The 24,446-nt window shown below is 45.8% G+C and overlaps 1 protein-coding gene across 4 annotated transcripts in view; it reads left to right on the top strand.

Annotated features, from left to right (window-relative positions):
• The first annotated feature begins 2,002 nt into the window (after positions 1-2,002).
• Positions 2,003-24,446, top strand: part of SLC9A7 (solute carrier family 9 member A7) — an 88,424-nt gene continuing 65,980 nt past the window's right edge. For all 4 annotated transcript variants that reach the window (XM_066579444.1, XM_066579452.1, XM_066579428.1 and 1 more), the window contains exon 1: positions 2,003-2,433. In XM_066579444.1, the coding sequence (XP_066435541.1) occupies positions 2,205-2,433 (229 nt within the window). In that variant the 5' untranslated portion in view covers positions 2,003-2,204. The remainder of the gene's footprint in view (positions 2,434-24,446) is intronic.

The following is a 24,446-nucleotide window of genomic DNA, read 5'->3' as shown; positions in this document are numbered from 1 at the left end:
CACGGCCCCATATTGCGCTCACCTGTGTGAAGTTACCCTAAGGGGTTAAGTCATTTCAAGTTTTTTTTTATGTCCCAGAAATGCCCATGTCATTTGTTTAGTAAATACTGCTCAGGATTAGTGCTGTTCATTTCTTTCCGCTCGCTGTGTGCGTTTGTGAGAGGAGGGAGATATAGCTACTAATTCTGCGCTGTAGAGGGAAAGCAAGTACCCCTCATCACCCTTGTTCAATTTTTTTTGTTTGGTGGGTCGTAATGCGGTTTAGGCGGCGTTACGCTGCTACATGCGATTAACCACTGTTTACTTTCTTCATTAAAAAAAGACAGTAGCATACGGTTTAGTAGTATTCGTCTGACGTTTTCTTAGTTTTCATTGTTTTTGCGGTAGTTAAAAACGGGCAATAGAATCGCACTACGCGACAGTGAGTAAACACGCAGAATGATGAAACCAACGATTTTCAATGGTGTCCTTCACATTTGCGATAAGAAAAACAAAATCGCAGCGTGTCCTATCTTACTGCATTTTACGATTATTTATTTTATCGTCCATGTTCCCTATGGAATTATGTTCCTTTTTATCACATTGCAATGCACGAACTTGCAATTTTTGTGCAATAGGTTTTTAACTCTAGAAAGTCCTATTGACTTTCGCTCTAAAAAATAGTGCCAAAAACGCAAAAATCACACTTAAAAAATCGCAAGAACAAAGATTTTCCCACGGCAAGTGAATATTTTCCCAAAGAGAGAATAGGCGACGTTTCAGCCCCAAAAGGACCTTTTTCAAGCTTGAAAAAGGCCCTTTTGGGGCCGAAACGTCGCCTATTCTCTCTTTTATGGAATGATCATGGAGCAATAAAGATCATACAGATTTTATTATACTTCTGCATGCTGCCACTCTTTCATTATCTTTGAGGACTATTTGTGGAGTCTGGAGGCTCTGACTCTCTAGTGGCTGGCATCTTGTTTCCCCCTCTGTCTGAGGGTTCTCAGTTTTGAGTGCTGCTGTACACTTCTTTTGTGGACTTCCCATGTAGTGGCCGGCGCTTGTAACTGCAGGCACGGCTCCCATTGACCTATGCTGATGATAGGTCATCAATGGTATTTAATGGTATTTAATCCTGTGCTGTATTTTTACCATCAACTGTGAATAAATCCCAGGACCAAGTTATATAAATTTATGGTGCTTGATCCTTACTTGGTTAAAATGAAAAGAAATTGAATATTCACTTCTGGCGTCTCCCCGTCCAGCACCGCCGCCCCGGTGCCCACCTCATAGAACCTGGAAGAAGCGTCATGCGGTCACATGCCATTCATTGTGTACGTGACCACTCAGCCACTCACAGACTTCATTGGCCATAGAAGAATCACCGCTGACACTCGACTTCACATATATGGGAAATTGTGCTTATATAGGTGTGGATTTTCTGCTGAAGCATATCTGCACCATTTCTGCTACGTGTGAAGTAATAGTCAGCTGTAAAGAAGCAGAGAGGAGGAGAGATGCGTCGCAGAACTACAAACAGTAAAGGGCTTTTAAAAATGAAAAAAAAATTCTAACCATTTATGATTTATGTATTTAAATTTGATAATTAAACATTTCTGGGCACTTCTACATTTTTCAATTTTAGGCAATATTTAAAAAATTGCGTAAAATTGAAAAATTTAGAAGCACCCAAAAATTTGTAGTCGTCAAATTTAAATACATGAATCTCAGCACTGCTCTGGTAAACTGAACGCTGCACTTTGGTTGGTTGCTATGGGCAACAAAGCCATTTATACTATTGGCCACTTGTAATTAATGAACCCCAATATGTGTGCCTGATAGACCATCAGATGAGCTGGCTCTCCGTACAATAGATATATGTATTACCAGCCAGTGTGTGCCTCCTACCTATATCAAAGCAGTTGGCATTGCCCAATGCCCTTCAAACCAAGTGGCCTAATGAGAGGCTATTAATAACCTGCAGGGTCAGGCCTCGCCCCTCTGGGGGTGTGTCCGGGAGGCGGGGCTCAGGCTGCGCCGTGCAGTGTAATGCAGAGCTCGCTAGGGAAGCGCTGCTCCATTAATCGCTATGAGCTTCCAGAGGGGGATTCTGCGCATTGGAGGTTTTGGTAATTGTCACCGGGAGGAGGAGGAAGGAGCTCGTGTGTCTGCGGCCGGCTGAAGAGGGGAAGACACCGGACTAGGGAGGCGGCGGCTCCAGCATGCACCGGCTGCTCTACCTGCTCATTCCCTGGATCCCCGGGGCTCGGGCTGACGACAGCGCCATGGAGGAGATCGCTACGGAGAAGGAGGCGGAGGAGAGCCACCGGCAGGACAGCGTGAGCCTGCTGACATTCATCCTGCTGCTCACCTTAACCATCCTCACCATCTGGCTCTTCAAGCACCGGCGGGCACGCTTCCTGCATGAGACTGGCCTGGCCATGATCTACGGTGAGGCAGACTGTGTGTGCCCACAAATGCCATATGCTCTACTTGTACTAAGTGGGCACTATCCCTGTGTCATGGCACTTTGCAGAGTGGCACCAGGGGAGTGGTGCTGGGTCCTTGATCCAGTCTTGCAGCATCTTCTATGACTGAGGTTGGCAAGGCCAGATCAGACTTCCTGGCATAGTTTTGGTAGCAACATGGGGAATATTCAGACCTGGCATTTTGCACACGTTTCTACCATGTGTTCCTTGTATGTAGTGGAAGTCTCCCTTCCAGAGCAGACTGCCATCAGTGCTGGAGCCTGGCTGGGCCGAATTAGCATTTGGTTACTTTGTCTTCTCCCTGGGAGCAGATGGCTGTATTGGTAAATCTGTAGTACGTCATCCATTCATTCACCCAACTATGTTTCTTTCTCCTCTTCCTAGATGACACTTTTATCATTGACTCTAATGGCATGTAGCGGTAGGATGACTAATATTTGTCTGGGTGTTAGTAAACGCGTTACTGTAGCAGCATTCTGTTACACAGTATCAGTTCATGGACTCTGCACTGGGGGACGTGAGGTTTGGGCTAGTGGCCTTCTTGTCGAGAAGATGAGCTGTGTGCAACGTCACTTATGTTCCCGTTTGGCTCCCCGGCTTTAAATATTTATTATTGTGTCTTGTTTCAACTGTTTTTTTCCATGGTTTCCCCTGAACAGTGAGGACATGAGGCATTGTGAAATCCAATCTGGCCTGATATAGACCGGCTATTGGATAGCATCATAAGCTCTGACTAAGCTTATCTTCACCACAATTAGTACGCTGTGTGATACAGAAATCTCCACTAATACCGATAGATTCATCGTTGCATGCTAGAAATAACTGTATATAATATTTGCTTTACATTAACTCTGGGCTGAGGGTATGCCGACATGGAAATCTGTACTTATGAATGTGGTTGCTTATGCGCCACATGCATGGAGTTGTGCAAACAATTCACATGTTTAGAACAACTTTAAAGTATCTGCCATGTGTGAACAAACCACCTAGGGTGTGTTCGCACATGACGAAAAACACTTGCGGCTGAAACGCTACCTAGCCACAAATGGAAACACAATCTTGCCTATAAGGTTGACAAGATTGTGCCACGTCTGGGCAGGGTCTTAGCCGCAAGCGGTTTTTGTTACATGGGATAAGACCCCATGGGCTTCTTCAGATGACTGAGCGTGTAAAATATACCCACAATACGCAGAGAATAGAACCCATTGCAGTGGTCCAATGGCTGCTATTACATGTGTTAGTGGCAGCTGCTACTGCGCCAACAGTTTTCCAGTGTTGCAGGTGCAGTTTGGCAATAGGTGCTATAACATGGGATGCTTGTGTAGGGCTCACTCAGACCTATTGTCACTGTGTTTTAGGAATGGTAATGCTTAGAAAATACACATGTAACGTGCCCTATTTTAGTGTCTAATCCTCCCATCATAGACTATAGCAGCCTAAAATACGCATGTTGTTTTTTTTCTCCACATGTGTAATATGTGCCTGAGAAAAACCGCAGGGGTGAGTGCCCCAGTGTAAATCCCTTTTAGCTCTTGTCAGTGTCAGTACACCCACGTGAGTGCTGACCAACTATGACCCCCAGTAATTGGTGCATTGTTTTTTTTAACCTAGGGTGCATTGATACGTAGCAGATTTGGTGCAGATTTTCCACAGCGGAAAGATCTGTTTCAAATTCTGTATCAAAATTTGCTCAAGTGGTGTTGATTTTGATGTGGATTTTTCAGCTATGAAAAATCCACACTAGATCTTCTATGTGTAAGGCTGCCTGCAGACGGGCGGGTTGGATCCGGCGGCGAGCGCCTGCAGGGACCAGCGCGTACTCACCCGCACCCGTGGCTCCGGCTGTTTGATGTGCTGGCTTGCCGGGCAGCCAGCCCATGCGCAGACCGGAGCCGGCGGTGGGTGAGTGACGTTTCTGTGCGGGGCTCTGCGGAATTTCCGCTCGTGTGCAGGCACCCTAACTCAACACATTGAGAAAGACGTGACTCAATAGGATGCTTGTAAAGACCATCCAACTAAATGAAAAAGAATACTTCACTAGCAATATCAATGTATCCTAATGGGGTTGTCGTACCAATATTACAAGTTGTCCCCTACCCACAGAATAGGGAATAACTTGCTGATTGTTGGGAGTCTCACCGCTGAGACCACCTCCAATCTCAAGAAGGGGGGGGGGGGGGGTTCTGTGTCCCCTTCTGCCTTCCCCGCAGTGACATCAGCATGAATAGCATGCTGGCCAAACATGCGTCGTTAGTTCTTCATTTATTTCCATGGGGCTAACAAATACTGAGTGTTTGCTCAGATATTACAGCAATCCCATTGAAAATGATTGGACCAATGCTTCATTCAGTCTCCTCCTCACTGTGGGAGCTCCTGTTCTTTGTATGGGTGGAGATCTTAGTGGTGAGACCCTCAATGATCAGCAGGGTATGCCTTCTCCTGTGGATAGGGGTCAAATTGCAATCTTGGTACAATTCTCCCCCCCCCCCCTTCCTCTTTAAACGGGTTTTCGAGTCTTGTAATATGAATGAAATTTTCTCAGAGTAGGTCATCAATATCATATTGGTGGGAAGCTGAAATCCCACTCCCACACCAATCAACTGAAGCGAAGGAGCCAGGATGCTATGAAAGAAGCAAAATTTTGTCCACTGTGTAGTGGCCCTGAATGGTACTGCAGCTCTCTCCCATTCACATCAATGAGAGAGAGCTGCAGTCACCCGTTAGTCACGTTCAACCAAATGGGTTTCCCAAGAGTCAAGACACTTAAATGAATCCTTCAACAATATATTTAAAGAGCATAAATATGTAAATGTGTGCAAAAAAAAAACAGTTATGTGATAATATACATAAAGATAAAATATGAAAAAAGGTGCAAAAAAGGAAATATTAGCCGGTAGAAGAGCTTTAAACTTTAGATGCCAATAAAGCACAAAACTGGGAGCTGGGCAGTGGTGATAATGATTATCCGTTCAGTCACATCTGACCCTCGGTCACTCTATGGACCAATGTTCTCCACGCACTTCTGTCTTTCACGACTTTTTTCAATTCTGCAATTGACATGTTTGTGGTGGCCTTGATTGTATCTAGCCATCTGGTTCTTTGTCATCCTGATCTTCTTTTTCCCCTGACCTTACCAAGCATCAGTACTGTTTCCAGTGAGTTAACGCACACATCACGTGTCCAAAAAAAAGAGAGCCGCTGTTTGATTTTGCCCTCTAGTGATATTTTCGGTTCGACGCGATCTAACACTACCTTGTTCTTTGTCATGGTGGTCCAATGTATCTGTAGCATTCTCCTCCAGCACCACAGTTTAAACGCATTAATTTTCCTTCTGCCTGTTCAGAGCGTTCAGCTTTCGCAACCATACGTCATTATGGGAAAGACGATTGCATTGACCAGTCTGGTTTTTGTTGCAATGCTAATGTCCTTGCTTTTCCTGGTCTTTTTCATTCCTTGCATTGCATTACTACCAAGTGTAAGCTGTATCTTTATCTCAGGTCCAGATTGCCCGTTGCAATCGATGATATTTTTATTTTTTTTTTGGGGGGGGGGAATCCAAGGAAGATAAAATCTTGGACCGTCTCAACTTCTCCGTTGTTAATTTTATGTTCACTGTACCATTGCTTACCGTGGTCATGACTTTCGTTTTCTTGCTGTTGAGGTATAGTCCCATGCGTTCACTTTCGTTGCATAAGGTATTCCAGGTCCCTTTCACTTTCCACAAGCAGGGTGGTGTCATCTGCTTATCGTTGGTTGTTGACCTTTCTGCCACCGCCTTTTTTTTAAATTTATTTATTTATTTATTTTTTGTGACTCAGATTTCTAATTCATCCAAATTGCATCGCCTCATGATCGTTTCTGCATACAGATTGATAAAGACCGGTGATAGGTGTACGGCAAGGCTGCATTCTTTCTCCATTAGGAACCAATCTGTGTTTCCGTAATCTGTCCTGATTGTTGCTGCTTCTTTGCTGTAAAGCGGCCTTATAAGCTGTTCAATATGTTCTGGGACGCCAGACACTTCCAAAGCTTGTCATGTTCAACACAGTCAAAAGCTTTGCTTTAGTCGATGAAACACATGTACACGTCCTTTTGATACACTCGGGTCTTCTTCATGTTCCAGCGCAGGTTCGCGATTTGGTCTCTGGTGCCACCTCCTTTGCGGAAGCGCTTGAACATCCGGCAGTTCCTGTTCAACAATTGTCGCCATGCGTTTTTGTATGATCTATAAAAGAATTTTGCTCACGTGAGGTATGAGGGCGATGGTGCGGTAATTGGAACATTCTTAAGAATCACCTTTTTTTTTTTTTTTTTTTTTGGAAGTGTGACAAAGGCAGATCTTGTCCAGTCTTGGGGCCATGATATGGAATTTTGGAATTTCAGATCTTTTGTCATAGGTCAGTTAGGATCTTGATTGACACTGGTTTGAGCAGTTCAGCTGGTATGGGATCAATGCCTGGAGCTTTCCTGTTTGGTAGTTGTTTCAGGGCCCATATGACTTCTTCCTACAGAACGCCTGTATTCTTGTTCTACTTGATGTACGTGATCCAGTGGGTTGTCTGATTGCCTGTATACAGCTCTGCTGTATATTCTCGCCACCTACGCTTGACTTCATTTTCTTGTTGTAATAATTTTCCATCCCGGTCTTTGGTTGCTGCCTTGAGTGGTGAGAACTGTGCCTGCTTCAGTATTGGGCAGTATTGCATGCCTAATGTGCCAACCATGGATACTGATGGATCTTTGGAATAGCAATGTATAAAGCCAATGAATGTGGGAGGAACCACTATGCTAAAGGATGAAGAGCACAACCACACGGTGCCATGTCAGTCTATGTTGACTGCATATACATAGTGTTTTCCTATACAGTGGACTACCACAAAATAACGTATACTGTTTGGCACAGTTTTTTTTTTCTTAGTATTGTGACTAATTGCAGACATATGCCACTGTATGACTATACCTTGGTATACATTAATAAATATCTGATGTATCCCTCCAAAATATACCAGAAGTGCGATCACAGTTGCCATCTGAAAATGCAGAAATCTGAATAAACAATCTAGTGAGAATCTCAACGATAAGGGTATGTTTACACGGTGGAATTTTCAGCGTGAATTCGATCTCTAAAAATCGCATCAAAATCGGTATCTTTTTTTGTTTGTACCCACACGCAAATCTAGCCTACTAATGGGCAAAATGAGCGTGTGGTATACAAACACTTAAAAGAATCACACTGCCCTTAAGCGTTTTACAGCTGTGTAGCCGGCAATGATCCGGCATACTTCCACGAATGGCAGCAAAATTGTACTGTGCATGACAGTGTATCTTACACACGCTCTCAAGCACAATACACCAGTACACAGTCTCTAGGTGATGACGCAGGTACACACGGCCCATATGCAATATCAATTGCGATAGTTCATTGCGTTATCCGGCCGCGGGTAATGCAGTGAATGCTTTCCATAGTGGTGCTATGGAAAGCGCAGCCGTGACGTTCATGAGCGGAGAATCCTAGCGATTCTCCGCTCACAGGATTCAAATCACAGCATGCTGCGATTATCCATGGTGAGCCTATCTGTCAGATAGGCTCACCACAGAGATCTGACAGCTCGCCACCCTCCTCCTCCGCGGCAGAATATCGCTACCAATATTCAGTCACTGCTGTGGACAAGGGGGCCTTAGTCAGACCTCATCTGGAATACTGTGTCCAGTTCCGGGCACTCCACTGAAAAAAAGACATAGACAAACTGCAGCAAGTTCAGAGAAGAGTTACCAAGATGGTGAGCGGTCTGCAAATCATGTCCTATGAGGAACGGTTCAAGGATCTGGGAATGTTTAGCTTAGAAAAAAGAAGGCTGAGAGGAGACTTAATAGCCGTCTACAAATATCTGAAGGGCCGCCACCGTGCAGAGGGTGCAGCCCTATTCTCATTTGCACAAGGAAAGACTAGAAGCAATGGGATGAAACTGAAAGGGAGGAGACACAAATTAGATATTAGAAAACACTTTCTGACAGAGTGATCAATGAGTGGAACAGGTTACCATGAGAGGTGGTGAGTTCCCCTTCAGTGGAAGTCTTCAAACAAAGGCTGGACAGACATCTGTCTGGGATGATTTAGTGAATCCTGCACTGAGCAGGGGGTTGGCCCCGATGACCCTGGAGGTCCCTTCCAACTCTACCAGTTTAGGATTCTAGGATTCTCTAAAGTCCGCGTGTCTGTTACTTTCATCACTAATATTCAAGTGGTTCAGAGGTGTCAGTTCAAATGTTAACATCCACTTCATCCAAATCTTGTCCTATTGGTGCTCAGTGTTAAATTTAATGTATACTCCCCCCACCCTTTTCCAGGGCAGCAACCACCTGATCTTATTTTTAAATTTTGCCACTGTGGGGATGCTTCATCTAGCCAATGTTGGGCTATCTGTTTCCTTGCAACATAAAGTAATCTTGCCACTGCTATTTTCTCATATCTAGTTATTGGTAAATTGTCTACATACCCAGGGACACAGACAAAGGGTGTATGATCTAGAGAACCTTATATACATTTTCTATTAATGAACGTACTTCTACCCAGTGTCTATTCTGCTTTGGGGATTTCCATAACATACTTGTATGTATTAGGCCTGCTGATTGAGTCTTACATGGCACACAAAAGGGATGGTCTCTCACTCTGATATTATAAAGAAAAGCCGGCGTACGGTATACTCTATGCAGCATGTATAGCTGTGACAATCTATGTGCCGGACCCATCCTCCTAGCTGCCCCAAACTTCTGTGCGTTGCCACAGGAAACTTGCCTGCGGCGGCGGCCGACAGCGTCCACAGCTGCAACAACGCTCCGCACCTCCCTGAGTCCTGGACTAAGTAAACGCTCAGGCGAAGAAGGGGGCGGCACATCATGGCCGACACTCTGCTACTGCAAAGTGGGGGGAATGGGGTGGGGAGACTGGCCCCATTGCAGGCAGCAAAGGAAGAGGGGTAGGGACAAGGGATGAGGCATACTGCTACATCAGGGCCACAGGAGAAAGGGCGACTGAAGGGACATAAGGGACACGGATACTTAGAGCTGCAGCCAGGCCAGCTGAAAAATAGTGGCCTGCCAGGACCTGCAGGGTAGCCTTGTCTACAGCCAGTGAGGTAGAGGGGGCGCCACCCCCTGTCAGTCTTGTCTCCACCAGGAGTTCCTGGTGGCGTCAAAATGCAATAATACCATAGAAAGCAATCACAATTTTTATATTTTCCAAAAAATTGGATGAATGAAGACAAGAGTTCATCCTGCAAAAAACAAGCCCTCATAGAGCTCAGTTGATGGGGAAAGTGAATGCTGAAAATAGGATGCACTGCATGCGATTTTCGCATGCGTAAAATACACTGTGCAAAAACGCTAGTGTGAGAAGCCTTATTAAACTTTAGTGCTGCGTAATATGCAGTAAAAAACACTTGTGTGAGTGGCCTAAAAAATTCAATGGAGAGAAAAAAAAACAAAAAAACTGAAAAATTAGTTGGTCATTACCGGCTTCGTCATTAAGGGGTTAAGTTAATATTTATTGAAAGGAATGACTTCGCAATTTATTTCAATTCACTCGCTCGCGCTCCATAACAATCTAGAGATAATGCAGATTACCACTATTAAAACTGAAGCCGTAAACTTTGTGAAAGCCAAAATTTGTGTCTGTCTCAAAACCTTTGGCCACAACTATGGTGGGTGCAGTGCACCAGAGGTTAACATACAGTAATTATGACTTGTAATAGCATAAAGTCATTACGCAAAACCCCAGAGTGCAGTTTTGCATTAATACTCCCTCACACGGGAGTTTTTGCACAGAGTTTAGCACAATGAATGGCTGTGATTGGTGCATCCTGCGCTGGCTGTGATTGGCTGAGCCACCTGATACTCAGCAGGCTCAGACAATCTTCGCACTCTCTTGCTTGGAGGCAGGTCTTTAAACCCCGTCACTAGCAAAAGATCCTCCGTCGGTGATGACAAGCGCCGTGAGCTTCGGGGATTAGCGTCAGGCACCCGGACAGCGCCAGCTAGGGGAGGATTTTTTTTTTCCTCCAGCATCCTTGGCGGAATTTTCATCTGTGCTAAAAACGCAGCCAAGACATTGGCAAAAATGCATGATATCGCTGCTGAAACCGTGATAAACGCTGCATTTCTGCAGACTCATGTCTGCAGACTTGTACCCTTATCCAGAAGTGGAGCATATTGTGAATTGCACTTTGCCACTATGTAGCATTTTTAAGGGAGTCACACAATGGCCTGGAGGTCAGAAAGGCATGATTACACAGGCTCTACACATTCTGGTTCTCCTAATTTTTAGTGTGTTAAAAACAAAATGCACTCACATTATGCAAATTCAATTTTTTAACACACCCATTGACTTGAATGGGCGTTTTTCATATGAAAATAGCACCAAGTTATGGCGCCTGCACACGGGCGAATTTGCCTTGTGAAGTCCAGAGTGGGTGTCCATCTCCGGGTTCTGCAGCAAATGCCGCCCATAGCATTCTATGGAAAACTGATTCTTTCTTCTGAGGAAAAATTGCGCATATGATTTTCTGCTCATGTGTAGTAGGCTGCACTTTCCATAGTTATCCTATAGAAAGCATGTATGCGAGCTCTGCATGTGATTTATCGCCGCTGATCTCACAATAGCACCTTGCCCATTGGACAGCCAGCCTTATGTAAGAAGCTGCAAGATCTGCTCACATGTACTGAACATGGACACACACAACACAGAATAGGACTAACTTACCTCAGACTGGAAGGAAATGGACAAATGCACACAGGCTAAAGCGCAAGGCAAAGAACATACAGAATAAAAATATATAAATACAGAATCAAAAGGACAGAAAAGTCCTGAGACAGGTTAGATGTGCTGGGTGTCTGAAACAAACACACAACAATCCTGAGGCAAAGATGGTGGGTTCCCAGCTCAGCTAAATAGAGGGGTAATTACCAATTAAGCTGCAGCTGGGCTGAGAGTGCTGAACAGGGTCAACTAGTGCAGTTCTGATAGAAACTGGAAGAAAAAAGTGCATTCATATAGGAGCAGAGTGATGCCCGATTCTGCTCGTCACAGCAAAAGGGCGGCAGAGACTGGTAGCAGACACTTAATTTGCAATCTTGTTTTAAGTGCATTTCTTTTTTTTTTTTTTTTTGGAAGTTTGGTATAACATGTATTTTTTGTTGGCCAATAAAATGTATCATATCTACAAGATTATTTGGTGTCTCTTGCTGAGAACAATTGCCTACAATATATATGTAGTATACATAGTAACTCCATGTTTAATTTGAAGGAAATTGGGGGGGGTTCTCACGTGAATGGATTTTAAATACATGCATTGAAAGGCATGTATTTTCGAATTTTCCTTCATAATTGCAAGGACGAATTGTGTGTTCCACAAGTGGATGAAAAATTGCAGCATGCTCTATTTTAGCACGGATTCCACATGGCCGGCCTCAATAGATGTCTATGGATGCGAGTGTTGCGCAGCCCATATGCAAAATTGCTTATGAGCGTCGGAAATGCTTGCAACCTGATAGGAAAATACATAGACCAGCCAGAGAGACATGCCGGCTGAAGAGGAGAGAGATGGATCTTCCGCGTGAATGATACACCACGCATGCTTGTACATCCGTGCTGAAAAACGATCACATCCATGGGTATTCACAATTACTTTCTGCGACTTATGGCAGGTCTTCCGCTGCAGAAATCCACTTGCAGAATCTGACCCATTAATGTGAGCCTGGCCTTAAGGCCTCTTTTACACGGGCTACAAAATCATCGCTACAAAACGCATGTATGTGAAGCCCAGGGTTTCAAACGGGTTCTTTCACATGAGGTGTTTTGTAGCCTGAAAGAACCCATTGGAAACCATGGGCTTCACAGACATGCGTTTTGTAGCAAGATTTTGTAGCCCGTGTGAAACGGACCTTATCCAGGGAATCCACAATGCGCTTTCCCACCCAAAACCCAAAATAAATAAGAGCTGCGGAGTGTGCGGGAAATTGGAATGGAAAGAGTTAAAGGGGTTGTCCCGCGCCGAAACGGGTTTTTTTTTTTTTTTCAACCCCCCCCCCCCCCCCCCGTTCGGCGCGAGACAACCCCGATGCAGGGACCTAAGGAAAGCTTACCGGAGCGCTTACCTTAATCCCCGCGCTCCGGTGACTTCAATACTTACCGGTGAAGATGGCCGCCGGGATCCTCTACCTCCGTGGACCGCAGCTCTTCTGTGCGGTCCATTGCCGATTCCAGCCTCCTGATTGGCTGGAATCGGCACGTGACGGGGCGGAGCTACACGGAGCTACACGGAGCCCCATAGAGAACAGGAGAAGACCTGGACTGCGCAAGCGCGGCTAATTTGGCCATCGGAGGCCGAAAATTAGTCGGCACCATGGAGACGAGGACGCTAGCAACGGAGCAGGTAAGTATAAAACTTTTTATAACTTCTGTATGGCTCATAATTAATGCACAATGTACATTACAAAGTGCATTATTATGGCCATACAGAAGTGTATAGACCCACTTGCTGCCGCGGGACAACCCCTTTAATGTAGTTGATCAGTGTGTATTTACAGACATTGTTCTGAGACAACACCTTGTAAGTAGGCAGGACAGCTCCATGTACTGAATGAGGTTCAGTTGAATTTTGGAAATCCCTTTTAGTTTTATTCCTTAATGAAAACGGAACAGACAACGGATGCGTACTGTTGGTGCGAACGAGTCCTAAAACATTTTAGTTCGTTAAAAAAAGTGCCCTCATTGAAATGTACTTATTGCAGTATCTATATTGAAATACGATGTGCTGAGTCACCTCCTGATTATCCCCTCATTAGGGCTCATACACACAGGCATGCACAGATTCCTCGTTGGGAATCCCGCACGGAATCCACCTGCTGCTGGTGAGCCTTCTTGCCTGTCCTTTCTTCAGTACAGCGGATGGGCTGTCGGCACAGTACAGAGTTCCCTCGCACCGTCACTAGGCGATGACGCAGATTCCGCCGCCTTTCCGCAATGATTGCGTAAGGGCTGCGGATCGGACGGCTTTCATTGACTTCAATGGAAGCTGTCCGCGCAAAAAATGCTCTAAGATAGCATGTCGCGATTTATCATCCGCGAGTTGAAACCGCGACTGGTTTCCGCTCGTGTGCATGAAAAGTCACTTTCCCATTGTATGCTATTGACGGACATTGCTGCGGAATCCGTGGGCAGACACGGTACAGAAAAAAGACCCAGACAGGGTACGCACGGTCCTCAGCCGCAGGCGGGGTCAGATTCTGCTGTGGGCACCTGCATGCAGATTCTGACCCGCCCGTGGACATATACCTTAGGCCACTCTCTTGCACGATGTCGGCAAAACGCATTTGACAGCGCTTTTTAACGCACCCCATCATTGAGATGGGTGATGAGATGCGTTAAGTGTGAACACGTGGCAAAGTAGAGCAGCTGGCACTCGAAAAATGTGTCGTTTTCTAACGCAGATTTGCAAGGCCCCATTGACATCAATTGGAGTGCGGCTGCAGCTGAGGACTGTGCGTACCTTGTCTGGATCGTTTTTCTGTACAGTGTCTGCCCACGGATTCCGCAGCAATGTCTGTCCATAGCATACAATGGGAAAATGACTTTTCATGCACACGAGCGGAAACCAGTCGCAGTTAAGGAAAAAAAGCGCATGTGTGAGAGTGGCCTTACAAGCTCAGACAGGTATGTCAGCAGCATATTCGTGCTATGTGACCTAGTGTTTTAGGTTAAACATCCCTTGTAGGTATTGTAAGTTTAGGTGTTGCAATGTGTGTTAATTGTAGAATGGAAAAATGTTTAGACCAAATTATCTTTACAGTAACATTTAGTTTGGTTTCACTGCCTAAGGCCGCCTGCACACAGGCGGAGATTCCGCGGCGGTATTTCTCGTGGAATTTCCGCCGCTGGAAGCCTGCATAGGATTGCGTTAACAAACGCAATTCTATGCAGACGGCCGCGGTTTGGCCACGCGAAATCTCGCGCAGCAAACAAATCACGGCATGCTCTATTTCTGTGCGGGGCTCTGCGAGCCCCGCACAGAAATGTCACTCACCCGCCGCCGGCTCCGGTCTGTGCATGAGCTGGCAAGCCAGCACATCAAACAGCCGGAGCTGCGGATGAGTACTCGCTGGTCCCTGCAGGCGCTCAGGTCGAGTCCCTAAGGCCCCCTGCACACAGGCGGAAATTCTGCGGTGGGATTTCTCGCAGAATTTTTCGCCCCGGATGCCTGCATAGGATTGCATTGCCGAACGCAATCCTATGCAGACGGCCGCGATTTGTCTGCGTGAAAATACACGGGGAAAACAAATTGCGGCATGTTCTATTTCTGTGCGAGTCTAGCAGGGTCCCGTACAGAAATGTCTCTCCCGGCGCCCTGGATCCGCTGTGCACATGCACCGGCTGGCCGGCAGCTGGCACATCAAAGAGCCAGAGCCGCAGGAGAGGTGAGCGCCGCACTGGTCCCTGCAGAGCCTCGGGTCGGTCGCAGCGGGATCCAACCCAACCGTCAGCAGGTGGCCTAAGGCCTCCTGCCCGTGTCGGACTCCGCCAGGGGAATATCGCAGCGAAGTCTGACAGCCCCCCCCCCCCCCCCCCACCTCCCAAAGACCTCATACTCGCCTCTCCAGATCCAGCACGTGCAGTGGCGGTGACGTGTGATCACGCAATACTTTCGCTGTGCTCAAAGCGAAGGTATCGTGTGATGGACCGCTTCCATTGACTACAATGGAAGACGGCTGCACGTTTTTCCGCGGCAATTAGAACGTGCTGCGATTTTCTTTCATGTGGTAGAATTCCGTAGCGTGGATATTGAAAGGCAGAAAGCTGTTAGGTTCAATAGAACCTAATGGCTGCGGGATAACGCTGTGGATTTCTGCCGCGTGAAATGCGGCAGAAATCCGTCCATGGGCATGAACCCTAAGGGCTCATGTCCACAAACATGCAATGCGAGTTACGCCCAAGAACCTTGGAGGCATCTTGCCCTCAGCCATGTGAAGACGGCCTAAAGTTTGACTTACATATTTAATATCCAAATTACCTATTGACTATAATTTACATTAGCTGCTGGCATAAGTTATATAAGTATAAATATGGACCACTGGAGGCTCCGTCCCTCTAGTTTTACTAAGTCCTATCAACTTTTGGAAAATTGCGGGGCACACAAATGCCAGATAATTGCAAAAATGTGACTTTTTTAGCATCAGAAAATTTGGTGTGAATTCATAAACTTGCCCCACAATATAATGTATGTCCGCTTTTGGTATAAAGGCAGAATTCTTGTACATTTTGGTTTGTAAGCCATGCTTTTTTGTGGTTTCCTGTTGACTTGAAGGTTTCTGCTAAAGTTATGCAACATTGCTTTTTTTTCCAATACAGACAAAAACTCTCCTAATAAAATCTACCTGATGTATGTCAAAAGGAGAAATTTTCACATACAGTATTAGTCAAAATTATGCCGCGTTTTTTTCCCCCCGCACACGCAATCCGCGCCACAAGGGGAAAATGACATCCGCAGGTATTTAACTACCTGAAGGTGTCCAATGCATCCCTATGGGACGTGGTTCTGCGTGCCGGAAAAACGTTGCGGATTTTAAATCCTCTTTTTACCGTGGACATAAGACCATAGCACTTAGTAGAGCGTCCTTTTGCTGTTCTGACTTGCAGCAATGTGATGCATAGCCAGACAGCAGCTTCTGATAGTGCTGAACAGTTGTGGTATGGAAGCCTATCTAGCCATCTACAGCTGCCTGCAGTTAGAAGATATCTGTTGACTGCGCTGCTATATGAGAAGTCAAAAATCCAACTCCTCTAATTTTTCTTTCTTTTAATAGAGGATATCTGCCGTCAATCAAGCTATCACTATAGACATTAGATTCTGGGTGGATTGTTTAGAAATTGGCAATATCTGAACATATTTTTTATGGCCGCCTGCAGATGGCCGGATCAGATCCCACTGCGAGAATTCTTGCAGTGGGATGCAGACACGTGCCCCTGTACAGCTCTGCGGCTCACCCACTCCAGGCGTCTCCTCTCTGCGCTGTGTCCCAGTTGCCGGTTAGCTGGCACATGCGCGGAGAAGAGCCGCCCCGTCACCACTGACATTTCTGTGCAGGCCTCTGTGAGACCCGCACAGAAATAGAACATGCCGCGATTTGTTTTCCGCATGTATTTTCATGCGGACAAATCGCGGCCGTCTGCCTAGGAATGCGTTTTTTAATGCAATACTATGGCAGCGGCCACAGGCGGAAATTCTGCGGAAAATCCCGCCGCGTGTGCAGGGGGCCTATTTGTATGGAATCTTAAATTGTTAATGCTAAAAAGCATAGTCTCGCATTGTATCCTCCATGGCTTTATTATATGGGCGCTATGGGTATTAGTGTACCTTGACACCACCGGAAGCTAGGGGTTTGACAGGGGGAACGCCCCTCTCACACCCCTCCCACACCCCTAGCTCCCGATACGGTGAAGGCACAAAGGTCATTGCAGGTCCTAAAGTCGCTGAACGTGAGGCGCAGGATGTGGAATTTCAATGAACACACCTGGACAGCTACAGCCCTGTGGGCCTGTCCTGGCGCTGTGGGCTCCCAGCTGTCGTCCTCGTGCACCAGGAGGCGTCTGCAGGCTGTACTGAGCATTCCCCCGGCGCAGTTGGGTCCGTGATGTGGGCTGGCAGCTCACCACCTGCTGCTGTATGCTGCCGAACGCAGTAAGATAGTGTTCCCCGTGGCTGTATGCTTCCTGATGCAGAGTGCTGGGGACACATGCACTGTATGGCGCTGCTGCTGTTGTAAGTACATGGGCTGTGTGACTAACGGACGGCCCAGCGGTGTGTTCTCCCTAATGCCCTGCGGAATGTCAGACATACCTGGGGGAGGGGGGGGGGGGGGGGAAATGCAGCTGAATGTGCGCCGCTGCCAGCAAACATGCCTCCACAACACAGCCTTTTCAGTGACTATTTGGAGAAGCCGCTCACCACTGCAATACTCAGCAGGGTGCTGCCTTCTGCTCCTCCGCCGGGGAATGGGTGTTTCAACAGGGGCAATCGTGGCCACTTCCGGTGCAGGGCCCCGTCCTCTACTAAAGCACTTCGTCCTCAAGCATTACATTAGTGGCCTTCAAGGACCTGGAGGCAAAAAAGATCTGCAGCCAATCAGGTTGAGGGGGCGTGACCCCCCCCCCCCAGTCAATCTTGACTCCACCAGGAGTTCCTGGTGGCAACAAGATGCACTATGTACCTAGTAGCAATGTGTGCCCTGCATGACACAATCTGGTTTGGATTTCAAATGCGCTGTATACGTAGAAAGCAAAAGATATCATTGGTCCCTTTTTAAGAGTAAACTAAAATGTTTGTGCACTGAAGTGGGTGTACTGTGAGTGAATTAAATTGCCTTGTCATTGATCATGACCTACAGCTAGCTTGGAACTTTTCAGGGACTCTTGATAAAGACGTGAATATTTTATATCATGTGGTTAAGCTAAGTGTTAGCATTTTTATCTGATTGCCATTTTATTCCACACTATTTCTCGTAGGACTTGTGAAAACAGGAAAAGAGCAGATGTTACTCATAGCTGTAGAATTATCAAATTTGAGATGTGGGTTAAAGATACGATGTCACACGATATACAGCACTTTCTGTGCCAGTGTATTTTTAAGAGATAAAATAAAGCCGAAAAACTTGAAAATGGCCACATGTAAAAAAGTTGCTTTATCGACTTGTATAGGCAAACCTTTTTGGCTTAACAAACTAAAGTCTATGAACAGGACTTGCTGTTCCAAGGAGAGTCAATTCATCGGGCGAGCGCTGCAGCCTCCTTGTTCTAGCAATTATTGGGGGTCTCTGCAGCGGCACTCTCATTGATCAAAACTTGGTCAAAAGTTTTTTAAAAAACTACTTGTTTTGAGTCAGTTAGATTGCTACAAGAGGCTTATTAAGGCCCAATGTCCATGCGTGGATTTTAATTATAAAATCCACGTGGGAGACCTGCACCAGGGGAAGGAATCGCAGCATGCTCCATATTCCCCCCTCCTACCCATAGCGGTCACCTGACACTAAAAATGTAATAAATGCTGGCAAGGAGCACTTGTTTTGAGGCTTGAAATACTTCTAGATTGCATATGGAACATATACCTACAGTATATTTATGAGATATGGATACATAATATCAAAAATAATTTCACAAGTGCAATTTTAACATCCTGATTGTTACATTTTTTTATACCCTACAGTTTTGTTCAGGAGTCCTAAATTGCAAGCCATTAGAGAGAAAAGTGTGCATCACAAATTACAGCACAGCGGTGATAATAAAGCCAATAAAAATACTTAAAAGGGGTTGTCCCGCGATGACAAGTTAAGTTAAACACTTCTGTATGGCCATATACATGTACTTTGTAATATACATCATGCATGAAATATGTGCCATACAGAAGTTATATACTCACTTTCCCTGCACTGACGTCCCCGTCTCCATGGTGCCGTCTAATTTCAGCGTCTAATCGCTCGATTAGACGCGCTTGCACAGAAGGGTCTTCTCCCTTCTGGTCGGTCCGGGCACGAGCGGCGTTCTGGCTCCGCCCCCTTCTACACGTCATCGCGTTGCTCCGCCCCATCACATGTGCCGATTCCAGCCAATCAGGAGGCTGGAATCGGCAATGGACCGCACAGAGCCCACGGTGCATCGTGGGTAAAGATCCCGGCGGCCATCTTGGAGGAAAAGAAGAAGTTGCGGAGAGGGAATTCGGGTAAGTAAAATTTTTCTTTTTTTAATTTCAGCACATCCTTTGGGTTTGTCCTGCGCTGAACGGGGGGCCTATGCAAAAAAAAAAAATCCGTTTCGGCGCGGGACAACCCCTTTAACCAATTTCCAATGCCAATTAAAAACACTTAAAATGGTGTCAAACGTTAAAAATGTTAAACTAGAAGGCCACCACAATGTGTGACCATCTTGCCTCTAAATTCCTCCCTTACTTTACCTATGCGTAAGGCACTACGAAGCTTCAGAGCCAAAAGCCCACTACAATATACTCCTCTATATCCACATCACTTACTAGGGTAGTAGATCACAATATCGTCCTGTACAGAAAATCCAGGGAAGACTAACTATACTGAAACTGGATGCAAGTGGAATTCAAGGAATCTGCAAATCACAAACCTAAAGTGGAAGATTTTTGAAACGGTCTTGGTTGCCCCTTGCTTTCATTCTGTAGTCTGCTCTGGTAAAATGATAGTTGAGCTCTGACTGGTTGTTAAGGACAACTAAGATAGTTTTCTTTTAGACCTTTTCATAAAGCTGCCCCAGGTAGATCTTTACATCTCTAGAATCTAAGGAGAATCTGTGTCACCGTGCCTAATACCCATATCAAACTAGGCACTTTACAATGTCCCAAACTCCCCGCTGTGGTTGTTCCTCCTCTTTCTTACAATCACTATGAAAGATCATTTATAGAGATGAGCGAGCGTGCTCAGGGGGGCGGCGGGAGGTAGCGGGAGCGGAAGAGAGAGCTCTCACTCCTGCTCCCCCCCCCCCCCAAGCATGCTCGGAGGAGAAGGCAGTTATTTGAGATGAGCGAGGCTCGCTCGAGTAACTGACCTTACCGAGCGTGCTCGCTCATCTCTAATCAGTTACCATAGGTAGCAACAGGTTGATGCTACTCTGATAGTATTTGGCCTTATGTCCACGGCAAAATAACATTTAAAATCCGCAGTGTTTCTCCCGCACGCGTGATCCGCGCCCTATAGGGATGCATTGGACACCCGCAGGTAGTTAAATACCTGTGGATGTCATTTTCCCCTGAGGTGCGAATTGCGTGTGCGGGAAAACACCCGCAGCATGCTCCACTTTCGTTCGGGTCTCCCATGGGGAGGGCTCCCGCAGGCTTCTATTGAAGCCTATGGAAGCCGTCCGGATCCGTGGCAAACCCGGCGCGGGAGAGCAAGAGTTTCAAAAAAAAAATGGAGTGCATGCGCCGAGCACATCCGCTGGGCGGAAGAAAGAAGATCCGGCCGCGATTGAGGGCAGATCCGTGGCGTCCGGACAGGTGAGTAATTCTTTTTAGGCCTCATGTCCGCGGGAAAGGAGGGACCCGCTGCGGGATTCTGCATGGAGAATCCGCGGCAGGCCTGATTTTCCCCGTGGACATGAGGCCTTTCACTATTTTTTTTTGCCCTGTTCATCCCTACAGTTAGGCTGGACTCGCACAAACAGGTCAGATGCTGCGTGCGGATATCCACAGCGGAAGATCTGTGATCGATCACAAAAAGGAATTGTGCATTGCCCCGTATGTGTGCAGTTTTCTGTGTGGATGTAAGTGTATGGACAGCGTATTGTCCGCATGGAAGAAAGCTTGCAGACAGGGAATGTCATAGGTCAGTAGACTGTTGAGATCCATTGGAAGACTGAGAGACCGAGAAATCTTACAACAGCGAGCAAATCTGAGCCCATACACAATGTATGGGCGCAGATTCACTTGTATTGCACGCATACGTAGAGCTTAATCATGTGGATCACACGCATACATAGAGATCAATGGAGCCCTTCGGTGTAGAATAGAGCATGCTGCAATTTTTCTTTCGCTCATAGAAGACGCAATTTCTTGTGAGAGAAACTTCGAAACTACATACCTTTTCAATGCTCTTGGGAGATTGCGGTAGCCACAATTCAAATCTGGTCTTGTGAGACCGGCCTGATTTCCTCTATTTGGCTAAATACCACAATGGTTCAAAAACACACATGGGGGTTTTTAAACTTCTGTTCTTCATATTAGAACCTGTCTGGGACGTGACTTGATAGAATAGGTTATTTCCGGAATACCAAAGCTTTTCTGTTTGTTGTTCCTCAAACGAAGTCTGTCGCCTAAGTTTACACAGTTACGTGTGCTCTTATGATGAATCCATAGATAAATCTGTTTCCAGTGGGCTACCATTCCTGAGATATCCCTCCTCAATAGTGTCACGTGCCATATACAAATTATCTCTGGGCAGTCTGATGGGCGGTTCACCCTTGTCTGCGGTCCGGGCTTGCTCCCTTCCCATCACCTGAAAAAAATGCCCTTTTTTTGTCCTTATTGACCGCTCCAGCTCCACCAACTGCAGACGTCATGCGTTCCATCGCAATGTGTGTGTGCTTTTCTGAGATGTATGTGCCTAATCGCTGGAAACCGATAGTTATCTATGGCTTCATAGAATGGTAGAGTTGGAAGGGACCTCCAGGGTCATCTGCTCCAACCCCCTGCTCAGTGCAGGATTCACTAAGTCATCCCAGACAGGGAATTGTCATAAGAGCACACACACGTAAGGCAGCTCACACATATGTTCTGTTAAACGCCGCTCATTTAAACCACGGCATTATAACATGATTTCGAGCAGTGTTTTTGCACACATGGTATGGCGTTTGACAGCGCTTTTTAACACACCCCATCATTGTAATGGGGTGTGGTAAACGCAAAAATGCTGCAAAATAGAACAGACAGTGCCTGGGAATCGTGGCATTACAGACGCCGCATTCAAGCACTGGTCTGTGAGGCCCCATTGAGATCAAAGGCGGCGTTGTACCGCTGTTAGCATGGCGCTTGGCATGCTGCGCTAATCCTCAGTAAAAAGCGGCTAGTGTGAGAGCAGACTAACTGTAATCTGCTCGTATCACTAAAATAGGTGGCAGACTTCCTTTTACTATGAAAACGAGCCGTGTCAAATGTACCAATATTTACACTATAAGAATCGAAATTTAAGAAAAAATGGCCAGTTTTGTCTCTAGTGGGAGTCGATGAGCTGACTGTATGTTTATGCCTGGAACCCGATAACAGAATGCAATGAGCTCCGAGGCTTTTTTTTTTTTGTAATGTTATATAAAAGAAAATAATTAAAATCTGGAAATGGCCATGTTTTGATATAAATTCTGATAAAGGACATGTGCCATTAATCTTGTTCCCAAACTGCATCTTCTGGTTCTGCGTGTCTAATATTATCCTGTTCTGTTCCTCCCTTAAGGCTTGGCAATGAATATGCATCTGATATTTGTATTGCAGTCAAAGCAGTAATAAAGACTAAACAAGAACAACCAGGTGTGCAAAAACTTGTACAGGAACGTGTTTCAAGACTGCGGATTTGATTATGGAATCAAATTATATATGGAGAAAAGCAGATTTTTATTTTTATCTGATTTTAGCTATTTTCAAGATTGGCATAATTTATTCTTCCATATATTTTAAGTGCGAACTTGAACATCTCCACTGTTCTTGTTTACTGAAATGGCACAGCTCTTTATTTCTTGCAGTTAATCATGGCTTACTTAAAGGGAACTTGTCAGCAGACTTTTGTAATGGAATCCAAGTGGAGCGCTGCAATATGGGCATTGCTGTATTCTGCATAGTGCGTTTTGGTTGGTCTCATAATAAATATACCTTAGTGGTTATTGTTCAAACCTCTCCTCCGTGGTATGTAAATGATGCAGAGTTGTCTGGTGGTAGTGCCGGACCGCGTCTGCTAGCAGCCTGTTCATCAGCTTCACTTTGCCCATCGGCTGATGGTTGCACAAGTCACTGCCACACTTTGCTGCTGTTTGGACTCAGTTATGTCTGTTTTTTAGGTGATCTTACCCATTTTTCTGTTTTTGCGTTCTACTTTAAGGAAGGGGTCTGTAGCAAGTTTAACATACTGACAGTAGTTCACGGTTTTGCACTTCCTTGCCCTGACTTCCGATGTTGCATTGCACAGTTTCTAGCCTAATCAGCAGGCAGGCAGTATCCGAATGCCCACCCCTCTGACTACCCAGGATCAGACATAAATGAGTCATTCTGACAAAATGGCTATTAAACCCACTATTGTGTGTGTAATGTGCACACACAAACGCACCCACAAGCTGTAACAGCAGGAGAGGCAGAGACTGTGGAGATGGTAATCAGTGTCTACAGATCTGTCAGTTTGCATCCTTTAAAGCCCCATTTACACGCAAAGATGATTGCTCAAAATTCGTTCAAAAGATAGCTTGAATGACAGTTTGAGCGATCATTTTGCATAAACTACTATTGGGCATTAATGCCTATTAGTAGCTTATTCGCTTCATTTGTGTGTAAATGAGGCTCTCTTCACTGTATGCAGATAACAGCTGCGTGAAATACAGAAATCTCTTAAAATACCATCCGCGGCTATTTAATTCACCACAGATGGTCAATGCATTCCTATGTGATGCGGATTTGCAGTTTTTTTTTCTCCAGCATGGATCTGCTAAATATAATTTCCCCATGAACATGAGCCCCCTAGGCCGAACTCACACAGGAGGCCTGCAGCGGATTTCAGCTGTGAGCCCGGCTGGCGACCCTGTTTGAATTGTATTGCATCTCGCTGGTGGTCATTTTTTTAAATTATTATTTTTTATTTTTTTTTAATTTGCATTTCCCACACTGTTGCAGTTAACATTGTGTATGGGCTGTGGACTCCATTGACGTCAAAGGAGGCTGTCTGCGCGGAGTCTGTGGTAAAATACTGGTAGAGCATGCTGCAATTTTTCTTCTGCTTGCGGAATACGCAATTTGTATCCAAATATGAATGAAAAATCGAAAGTAAATGCCTTTCAATGCTTGGATTGTGCCGAAGATCCTTCGTTAGGACGCCGATAGCAGATTCCACAATTGGAATCTACCCGTGTGAGCCTGGCCTTAGGCTGAGTTTTGATATTCAGATTATCTAGAGTGACTGACTTATTCCAAGGCCTTGTGTCCTTGGGCGGGTTGGATTTCGCATGTGGGAGCCCGCAGTGGAATCCGACCCAGCCCGTGGCTGGCGATCCTGCGCACCTGTCCGGGTGTTTTTTACTGTAATGCGTATGTGTGCGGAAGTGCCATCTGGCATGCCAGCACACTTGCACAGTTTTGTTTTTTTAAACTCCTGTCTTAGCGCGGAATCAGCAGCCCGTCCGCTGTGCGAACTGCGAACGGGCTGCAGGTCAGACTGCTT

This window comes from Eleutherodactylus coqui, chromosome 1 (assembly GCF_035609145.1).
Source record: "Eleutherodactylus coqui strain aEleCoq1 chromosome 1, aEleCoq1.hap1, whole genome shotgun sequence".
NCBI lineage: Eukaryota > Metazoa > Chordata > Amphibia > Anura > Eleutherodactylidae > Eleutherodactylus > Eleutherodactylus coqui.
Note: the sequence above shows the minus strand (reverse complement) of the source record. Positions and strands in the feature narration are given on the sequence as shown.